Below are 10,927 nucleotides of genomic sequence, written 5' to 3'. Positions count from 1 at the left end.
TTAAGGAGTTGAAGTGCTGTCAGATGGGAGGCCTGCTCATGCTGGGGGACTCCAAAAGTCAGGAAGACGGTTGAAGGGGAGAAGATGAGTGGAGGAGGGGTGGGCAGGATTGAACAACCAGAACCACCTGCTGCTGCAATGCCTCCAAGGTGGTGAGGACACCTCCATGGAAGTGTTGACACAGACTCTGATGACTATTTATCAGGAATATTATAGCAGCTCTGTTCTTCCGAATTTGTAAAATGAGGATATTAATTCCAATTTATCAGCTCCCAGGGGAGGGATTTGATCCAGCTAAGTCTGAAGAGACTTGTTTGCTGGTTTTCCAGCATCTGTAAAGTGCTAGTTGCAATGGTTTCCAAACTTCACTGCAGAGTAAAAGTAACTGGGAAACTTGGAAACATCTAGATGCGTAGGCCACATCTGCAGAGATTCTGGTTTAATTGGTGTGGGGTATGGCGTAAGTATTGGGATTTTTTTCAGATCTCTCCAAGTGACTGGATTGTACAGATACTTTGAGAATCACTGTGCTAGCATACTAAGAAATTAGAATTCTGGATTTTGGTCTGGAATCTGATTTAAACAGAGATGGAACATTGAGCAACTTCTCTACCTTCTCTTGGCTCTACATTTCTTACTTATTAAAAGGAAGCGGGATGGGAAGGGTATGTGCTTTGGTGAGTGCTGTGAAGTGTGTAAACCTGGTGATTCACAGACCTGTACCCCTGGGGATAAAAATATATGTTTATAAAAAATAAAAAATTTTAAAAAAAGGAAGTGGGATATACATATTTCTAAAGTACTGTCCTCAAAAATTGTATTAATCTAGGGCCCTTAAAGGTTTACGAATTATGGGGCACCTGGTGGCTCAGTCCGTTGAGCGACCAACTCTTGATTTCAGCTCAGGTCATGATCTCAGGGTCATGAGATTGAGCTCTGAGCTCAGCACCTAGTCTACGTGAGATTCTCTCCTTCTCCCTTTGCCAGTCATGTTCTCTCTCTCGAATACATAAATAAATAAAATACATTATTAAAGTTTCTGAATTTTGAAAAGGCAACTTAACTGCTTTCTCCAAGTAGAAGAGAGCTCTATTCAGGGACGTGGGAATTCCTTTGCACTTTTTGTCAGTTTTCATGGCAGTCGTACAATCCCCTCAAATGGGGATAGTTCTACCTCACAGAGGAAGTTGTGCACCAACAGTGGTCAGATGCCGGGTTTCTCGGCACTCCTCTGCTGAGAGCTGGTGTACAGCCTAATTTGAACACAAACTGGTAGAAGACATAAAACAGGTTTCTTTACTCTTCTCCATGTTTCCAGAGCATACTCTGTTGCCAGAGTTAGTCATCTGATGGATTATTGCAGGTTCTTCTGGATCTTTTGTGTCAGAAGTCTATCTTTGTATTATTTGGGACTTGCTGCCTTACATTTCGCTTAGTGACTTGTTTACCAAGATTGCTCCTAACCCTAACCCAGAACTCTTGGGTTCTCTTTCAGTCTTGATTTTACTTCTACCCAAATGAGAGTGTGTGTCTCATTGTCACTCTGGTCATGCAGCGACTGACTGCAATTGGGTGACGAGAAACACAGAACTCCAATTTTCTTTTTTCCCCTAAAGAAATTTAAGGAGGGCTCCCATTATTAGGTTTTCTCAAAGATATTGCTTGTATTTCATGGACTCTGTATTTGTTGGTATAGTTTAATTTGCCACACAATGTGCACAGAAGTAATCATAGATATGTGGACTATCATGAAGCATAAAACATCAAAACTTTATATGGGGACCGATTGAGTGATTTTTTTTTTTTTAAGTGTGAAACTTCTTCCTTCCAAAAGGGAAGGTAATTTTGGAGGGATAGTCTACTATTATTACTTTACTACTTCCTGAATTTCTAGTTTAAAAACAAATTCAAAGACCCATTACTCTGTACCCAATTCAAGTTAAGTCATCCAGTTAAAACTCAGACAACTTTATTGGGAGAAGGTTTTGGAAACTTTGGGTTACTTGTGAGAGTTTAAAAAAATATTTCTTTCTATTCTGCATATCAGAGTGGGTGTTCACATAAATTCTATCAGTGCACCATGGAAGAGGGAATGAACAGTTTTTGTTTTTGTTTCTTTTCTTTTTTTTTTTCTTTTAAACCAGGAGGGCAACAAAGCAATAAGAAGGATCATAGGGCACCATGTTAGTGACAAATCACAGGGGGTGGTTCCAGAAAGGTTGTGAAAACTAGTTTCTCGTTGCAGGAATTGGGTTGGGCCACTCCTCCCCCCCTTCCCAAACACAAATATTTTCATATAATAAAAGCCTGTTTCCCTATGGTTATAACCGAGCCTCTCCTCCTCGGACAGCACCATTTTAAAGGGGTTTACTGAGCGGACCTTCCCAAAGTCCGTAGGCTTTCTCTCTTTCTGGACCGTGTCTCGTCGAGGTGAGGCGTCCCTTCGGGGGGCTCACGCCGGGTGAAGGGACAAGAAACACCCACTGGGATCCAGCCCGGGCAGCCGGCGGCCGGAGCATGCGCTGAGAGTTTGTGCAGCTGGCCCTGGCTGCCGCCGCTGCCTCGTCCGGACTTGGCGAGGACTTGGGAGGGACAGCGGCGCTGGGAGGTGGCTTAACAGAGACTTTCCAGCAACTGCTGCCCAGGACTTTTTTTTTTTTCTTTTTTCTTTTTTTTTCTTTTTCCCAGGAGGCGGCGACGGCGGCGGCGGGGGGAGAGGAAGAGAAAAGAGAAGGAAGCGTCTCCTGCTAGAGCCAATGCAGCCCTTCGGCTCCCCGGGAGGAGCGTCCCTGCCCCGATGAGCCCCCGCACTGCGTCCCCGACCGTCCCCCGGCGGGAGTGGGGCACGGAGCCCAGCGCCGACGGTGAGTGGCCGCACGTCTCGCGTCTTTCCAGCCGGCTGTCCCGCCAGCCCGCCGGCGGCTGTCCCCGGCGCTGTGTGCTAAACTACTTAGAGCTGGCGGTGGGGCTCCCCGCCGCCGGCGCTTCCCCCCGCGCCCTGCCGGGGGCGCGCGGACGCGGACGCGGTGGCGGGGCGGAGCGGGGTGGGGGGGGGGCGGGGGACCGTGCTCGGCTTTGTGCTGCTTTGGCGGCCGGGAGCGCGGGGTCGCGGCAGCGGCCGGGTCCGGGGGAGGGGGACGTGAGTGACTAACCCGGCGTCTGCACAGCTGCACCGGCCCTAATTCCCCGGCGCCCCTCCCCGCCCCCGCCCCGGGCTAATCCATCATTCCCGGCCGAAGCACCATTTCTCACGTTCTCCCAAAGAAACCCTAGTCGCGGGGCGGAATCCCAGCTCAGCGCCGCAGCCCCCCCCACCCCCCCCCAGTGCCCTGTGTTTACACCCGAACTGCGGATGGGGAGGGGGATGCGGAGTTGGGGGACCCAGGAGCTGTCCTAACGAGAGGGACACTTGCACCCGCGGACTCGCCGGCGGCGCCTGTGACGTCTCCCGGGGATAGTGTGGTTTCCAACCTTGGGGACAGTTCTGAGCTGAGCTGTCCCCGAGGAGGGGCGTGGACTGAGGGAGGTTTTAAAGCGCGTCTCATCAGAATGCAGAGGACACCGCCGCGCGTCCCCTGAGAACGGGAGTTTACTGTGTGCCTTCATTCATCCCGGAGTCAATCTTTTCTCTTCTCAGCAGGTGTTATCCGAAGCCAGTCTGGAACTTGAGGCGAGTTTAGGTTACAATTACAACTTTAACAAATGATCTTCGACGAAGCGATGTCTCGAATGACCTAGGCTTCGGACCAGACTCGGGACCCGGCTGAGGGCGGGCAGAGGAGGGATGGGCTGGGGGTGCGGAGCGCGGAGATAAGTCCCCTGTTCTCCCTGCCCCTGCAGATCGCTGCGACTTGGCCGGTGGGAGTAGGATGTGGTGAAAGGATGGGGCTTCTCCCTTTCGGGGCTCACAATGGCCAGAGAAGATTCCGTGAAGTGCCTGCGCTGCCTTCTCTACGCCCTCAATCTGCTTTTTTGGGTAAGTCGAGCAGTTCCTCTGCACTAACAGGTGGGGACGGCTGGACTCGGTTTCCTCCAGCCACCACTTAATGCGCCAGAGGGCATGGCTAAGCATTAATTAATTACATAGGATCGCACCCTCTACTTTTCAGAGAAGTCAATTTTGACCTTAAAATGCCTTTGATCTAGCTCAAGTGCCATTCGTGATTAGAAAAAAAATAAATGGACGCCTGGATACTGGTGGCAGTAAAATTAGACTTGAAGTTAATCTAGGGATATAAATAAATGCACGTGCTTGTGCTTGTAGATAAGAAAATTATGCCATACTACTTAGGGAACTGTTTGTTTTCAGGAATTTCAGATAACTGTCCAGGCTATAAATTGTTTCCTTACCTCATACTAGCCTATAAAATTTGGTTGGGGCAAGGAGTCCTACTCTGTTTTCGTAGGAATTCATACACAGATATCCTATCAAAGGACCGGGTAAATTTCTCTAGAAGATTCCATACAGCCTGAAAAGGTGGTTTTCATGCAACTCTTTCTAAGTTGGCAAAGTTTTAAGGAATTTTGTGTATGTATGCTTTTGGAAAATCCCATAACCATTTAAGGAAATAAAATACATAAAATTTAACAAGCTCATGGAAATCTTTATGCTGTATGAGCTAGTGACTTTCTATGCTTTGCGCCCAAGCATAAATTTTCATTATATGTTATTAATAATCACCTTATTATTTGTGAAACTTATGAGGAAAATATAAAAATTAAAACTGATGCTTTGAGAAGCTGTCATACTTAAGCGGATCATTCTTTGCCAATTTTGTGTTCTATTAATAATTCATACTTTTCTATTAGAAATATTAATGTGTGATTTATTTATGTGACTGACTGGCTAGCATTTGCCAACCTCTTTGCATAAGAGGTACCTGTCGTCTCTAGAGGATGATATTTTGGTTTGAATTAATTCCTATAGGTGCCTCAATTTTAAAGTGACAAATTAAGGTTTACTTTAGTGAGTAATCTGAAAGATAACCTAAACTAGCATAATTTTTTTCCTCTACATGAAAATGAATAAGCATCAAATAGTTAAATTTACCACTTGGAAATGTAAAATCACTAATTAATCTTATTGCATTTTTAATTCTAAATATGTACCTTTTTCAATGGGTCATTCAATTACCTGCCTAGCCATAAGGTTAAGATTTTGAACTTTCTTTTTTTTTTTTTTAATGTATAATATCACTTGTATTTACTAGCTTTTCACTTTTCTGCTTTATGCTTTTTGATTCTAGAATCATCACATTTTTATAACTAAAAGGAGATTTAAAGATGACTTTGTTGAACTTCTTTACTTTGAGAATGAGAAAACTAAATGTAGGTTAGTGGCTGGTTAGAGGTTAAATGGTCCAATGGTGACAGTATCAGGAGCGCCACTAAGTCTTCTTGCTCCTAGTTAGTGCCTTTACATGGATAATTACCAAATTCTCAATCTTGGAATTACTAGGATTTTTGTTGTTGCTGTCCAAAGAATGATGATTTGGATTTTCTTAATAATCCATATTATGTGGGGCAGGGGAAACCCCAATTATTTAACAAATGTATTGTTCTTCTGAGTAATGAATTTATTTAAAAAAGTTTATTCCTTCAATTCCTCCAGGGCTTGTTTTATCTTTGAAGAATGTAAAATGTTATGTCTTTGTTTTTATCCTGTACTTCAACTTTCTCACTTTCTATGTGCATGTTCTGATATATTTATTTATTAAGATCCCGTCACCCTTTGTCCAGCTTTCTTCTGCCAACTTTTCCTCCAGCAAAATAATCCATGTTAACCGCATCGTATGGATCCCTCTGAATTTTCCTTTATTTCATACAAAGATGTATTTAGTCATACCTATCCACATATATGCATTCATGTACATTTATATGTACATTCCCTATACATATATATATATTTTTTCGTTAAATTGTTTTTCTCATTTAGTCACATGAGTGGGATGACTACATTGGAGCATACCAGATATCAACAATAACAAAGTAGCTAATCTTTATATAGTTCTTACACTGACCAGGCACATTTAATGCTTCAGCCTAGTCTATGAAATAGGGATGAAGGTTTTTTAGAGTTGTTGGGAGGATTAGAGTTAAAATATGCATAGTGCTTGAACAGTTGCATTTAACGATGCTCTCCGTGTGGTAGTAGTGACAGTAGATAGTAGTATTTGCGGTCGTTACCACTCTGACTGCAGTAATGACGCTCAAGTAGATTATCAGGAAGTGGATTGCTTGGTCAAAGGAATGCCTGTGTTAGTAATAGCAGTAATTGTTATTCTTGTGATTAATACCGCTACCACTGCTACATTTCTCGGACCCAGAACTCCTGTCCTGGGAATCTGTTCCTTAGGAAGAACACAAATAACACCCCATTATATGCGCACAGATATTTGTTGTCATCTTGTTGGTGTACAAGCACCTTATAATTGTTGTCAGTTGGAAAAGTTTAAAGTATTATTTCACTGTTACTTTGTTCCCTGTGCCCCCCCACAGTTGAGCATCAACATAATTTTCTTTAGACCTATATATATTTCATGTATATTATTTCATTTCATGATTCATATTCATTAAATATTTCATATTTACCATATAGTATGCCTTATTGTTTGCCCATTGATTTCATTTATGTTGTTATACAATAGTTAAACAAAGTTTCATATACTGTTTTTAATAGAATTTTTCTCTAAGAATATAAATATTCTTTCATTTTCTCTGTTCTTTCAAAGCACCCCCTTTCTTGTTTCCATTAAGATTCCTTTTTGCCTATGGATTTTAAGCTTATTTTATATGATTAAAAATATCTGTTGGGGTTTTTGTTGGAATTGTATGAAATGCACATCTAACTTTGGGAGAATTAGCATTATTCTTTCGGTGTTAGAACAATATTTGCAGATGGTATATTTCCTTACTGAGTCAGATGTTGTTTTCAACCTTGTGCCAGGTGCATTCCTGGGCTTTCCTACACTACACAAGCATCTAATTCTCGTAACAGCCCCGGAAAATTGTTTGTTTTGCGGGGGGTAAACAGAGGTTGCTCAGAGAAGTTCAGTAACTTGCTAGTAAGTGCCAGAACAGAGACTCAAGATTCAAATTTTTTTCCTCCAAGGTTTGATAGAAGTTGTACTGCTGGACATGGTGGGGAGTTTACTTGCGGTGGAGAGGCAGACACACTCCCTAGGAAGGGATTAGCTGTCCACCTCCTCAATCCAAGTCCGCTGGAGCAGTGCTTCTCAAATCAGTCACCTGGGCATCTTGTCAGAAGGCAGATTCTGATTCAGGACCTCCGGGGCTGGGCTTGGCAGTCTGCTTTTCTAGCTCCTCTGTGATGCTGTTGGTCTGAGTGCCACGTGTTGCAGAACAAGGAACCCGTCCTTGCTTTGAGCTGTCACTGGAATCAGAAGCAGAATAAACCAGCGTAGCCTATAAGCCCCACTTCTTAAATAGACCTCACATTCGGAGTATGCAGAGGGATTGTTCTTGCCTCAAATTTTGCAGAACCGTGAATCCTGCCCTTATAACCTCTGGGATCAAAAGCTGTAGCCTTTTACTCCTCACTTGGCATTTTGAAATTCTTTTCTCCCTATCTATGTTCTATTATATTGCTACCATTTCCCTTTCTCTACCCAAAGGATGTTAGGGAAAAGAAAACCAAATCTTAACTGAAGACCTATACAGTTTTAGTTTGCTGTTCTGAGAGCTAAAACTTAAACAGAGTGGTTTTTCTTTTGAGTATGTTTTTATATGAGGCATGGACCTAAGAGGAAGCAAGTAGGTCACCAATGCACTGCTTTTTCCCCATTACTATGGATCCGGTCATCTCGATTTGCCCTCTGTTGAGTGGCTTTTCCATGTTTTGAAGAACCTTGATCCCAGTACAGCTGAACTGGAGTTGGCACACAGATATTGGACCCTCTGGGTTTCTCACGAGTGTTGTGGTTTTGTCATGAGAGAAGTCACTGGGGACGCCCTGCACGTGAGTAAACCGCCCCGAGAACTCTTTTGACACCATGATTCACATTCTGGCCACAAAGAAGCAAGGAAATGAGTTATTTTTACTTCGAACTTATCCCACTTTTACTGTTTAAATGGCATATTATTTAAGTAAATAAAAGCTTTCCTCCATTTAAAGACAGCTTCTGTGGCTTTATAATATGAACCCTTGCCATTCACAGATGGCAATTTTCTGCTATTACAAATATGGATAAATACAGTTGTTTTTGGAAGTTCCTGCCATTGATGAATACTTAACATTTATCAAATATGTTTGTTTATTATTTTCTAAAAATATAACATCCCATCTTTAGTTTTTAAGTCCTATAAGAGCCATTGCTTTTCGCCTACCATTACTAAAGATCGTAATAATAGAGATAAAGTTCTCTAACGAAAACCTGAAAAATGGACAGGGACTCTAGTTCACACTTGGGGCTATATGCAGGGTAAATGCCACAGCAGAAGTTCAGTGTTATGTTTCTTTTTCCTTGCCCATAGGTAGTGAACCTTAGTTGTTTGGCTCATGGCAGACCCTAAAGAGATTCTTGGCAAGAGGACATTTGTGTCCACATGGCATTTATTTAGTTATATAAAAACACGACTTTTTAAAATTAATGCCCCTAACTTTATACTCTGAAAGTCATTGACGTTTTCTTTAATTCTAAGGGATAGGTGAGAGCCTTCCAACAAATGTCAGTTTTTTGTTTTGTTTTGTTTTGTTTCTTTAATTTTTTTTTTTTTTAGATTTTATTTATTTATTTGACAGACAAGAGATCACAAGTAGGCAGAGCAGCAGGCAGAGAGAGAGGAGGAAGCAGGCTCCCCGCTGAGCAGAGAGCCCGATGCGGGGCTTGATCCCAGGACCCCGAGATTATGGCCTGAGCTGAAGGCAGAGGCTTTAACCCACTGAGCCACTCAGGTGCCCCTGAGTTTTTTGTTTTTTTTTTTTTTTTTAAGATTTATTTATTTTATTGAGAGAGAGAGAGAGCACACACAGGAGTGGGGGGGCAGGGGGAGAAGGAGAGAGAATCTCAAGCAGATTCTGCGCTGAGCACAGAGCCTGACGCAGGGCTCAATCCCACGACCCTGAGATCATGACCTGAGTGAAACCAAGAATAAGATGCTCAACCAACTGCCACCTAGGCACCCAAAAGGTTATTGCTTTTTCAAAATAAACTTTATATGAAGTTACATGCTTTTTATATAGTGTGGCCCCTGCTGAGCCAAGATAAGCCATCACATGGTCCATAAGGACCACACTTTGGAGAAGGGCATGGGGGATTCTTTGGGGCACGTCCCTACTGCAGACCCGAGGGGTACTGACATTGGGCTGCCAGTCTCCAAATAATTGAGAATTGATTTACCTTTATATTTCAATAAATCACAACTTGAACCCCCCCCCCCGCCTTTTTTATGACAGCAAGGAATTTTAAAAGTGGCTAGTTCAGTTCTCCATTTTCAGAATGAGCAAAGGTTCTAGAAGTTTGAATTACTTGTCCAGGTTCTCTGTAGAGATCGAACTGTAACTAAGTTCCCCATCTCTCTTCTGCATTCTGCTCTTTGCGACCAGATTTGACATAGAAAGGAAAATTCAGGTAGGTGGTTTTAAACATCTGTCAGCCTAGAATAGAAATTAGTGGTGTCACTGTTACCTTATATGAGACTCTATGTTATGGATGGCAGACAGTTGAAGGACTTAAAATTCTCTTTTGCGACTATGCCATTGCTATTTGGTGGAAACTATAGATGTACACCTCACAATACATTTAGGGAATGTGCACACACATGAAATTCTGATTTAGAAAACAACTTGATGCAATCCTTATTTTTACATAATTAGATTTGAGCAAAACCAGAATATGTTTCCAACACAGCAAATTTCATATGTATAAATATTTGTTGAGAGCTAACATTTTCTAAATGTTTTACAAGACAGAATGTAGCAAATGTCCTGCTAAGTAGTATATTAAATATATTTCTCTAAAGCAATATTTGTGTTATTTTCTAAACATTTGTGTTATTTTCTAAACATTTCCTTGAACTACAAACAATATTTTACAGTGCTGGAGAAAATGTAATAAGGAGTTATATGCCTAGTTACATATGATAACCAAGGTGTTCCTAATCATTTAATCATGATGAATTGAAGAATTATTTTAATTTGGAAATTAGTAGAAAATACCATTATTAATAAGGAGTACTGAATGGCTTGCATAATTTGTGCTTCTAGATTCAATAGCATCAAGGTTAGTATTGAAGTGACCTCATTTCATTTTAGCATAGTTTCTTGGGATAGCCTGCCTTCTGTATGTTATGGCTCTGATATTCTCAACCCCGATGAGTAACATCACTCCTTGAGAATGAAACTGTTCTCAGACATTTAATGTAGCTGGAAGTAATGTCATAATAAAAAACAGTTTAGTCTCAGAGTTGCTTGTTTGCCATAAGATAAGGCTTTGGATTGGTATTATTTATTTTGACTAATGTTCTAGGCACGGCTGCTGTGCTTGGGTAACTACTGTGCAAAAGAACAGTAGAGTCAAGTAGAAGTTTGTAGTTTAAAGGACACTTGAGAACACTTAAACCAGCTTCTGACCTGATATATAAATCTTCAGTCTTGTAATTCAGCAAGCATCTCTCTCCTGGAAAACTTCCAGTGGTACAAAGCTTAGCTCTTCTTAAAGCATCTCCTAATTTTGCTAATGTTCTCCTCTAGCAAGTTGAAATGATTTCTCTTTATTATAATTATTTTCTCACTCATTCATCGACTATCTCTTGGACCTCACTGCTGGGCCTGGTACTCTGCTTGGTGATGGGGCTTTAAGCAGTAGTCTGTGGAGTGAGATGGATGGGTGAAAACAGAAAGCAGTCGATAATTGCTCTGTGCAGTCTGTCCAAGAGCACTGGCTGTGGGTAAGGAGGGAGTAGGGAG

At 42.0% G+C, this 10,927-nt stretch overlaps 1 protein-coding gene across 3 annotated transcripts in view; it reads left to right on the top strand.

Moving 5' to 3' along the window:
* Positions 1-2,286: 2,286 nt before the first annotated feature.
* The window catches only part of TSPAN12 (tetraspanin 12), a 64,893-nt gene continuing 56,252 nt past the window's right edge, over positions 2,287-10,927 (top strand). Inside the window, exons 1-3 of one of the 3 annotated variants that reach the window (XM_004741897.3) lie at positions 2,287-2,430; positions 2,689-2,864; positions 3,841-3,976. In XM_004741897.3, coding sequence (XP_004741954.1) covers positions 3,911-3,976 — 66 coding nt within the window. In that variant the 5' untranslated portion in view covers positions 2,287-2,430; positions 2,689-2,864; positions 3,841-3,910. Of the gene's footprint in view, positions 2,431-2,492; positions 2,865-3,344; positions 3,671-3,840; positions 3,977-10,927 lie in introns of those variants that run through there. The other 2 variants (XM_004741896.3, XM_004741898.3) reach the window with 2 other exon arrangements.

Source organism: Mustela putorius, unplaced genomic scaffold (genome assembly GCF_011764305.1).
Source record: "Mustela putorius furo isolate JIRA1106 unplaced genomic scaffold, ASM1176430v1.1 tig00003845_pilon_pilon_pilon, whole genome shotgun sequence".
Taxonomy (NCBI): Eukaryota; Metazoa; Chordata; class Mammalia; order Carnivora; family Mustelidae; genus Mustela; species Mustela putorius.
Note: the sequence above shows the minus strand (reverse complement) of the source record. Positions and strands in the feature narration are given on the sequence as shown.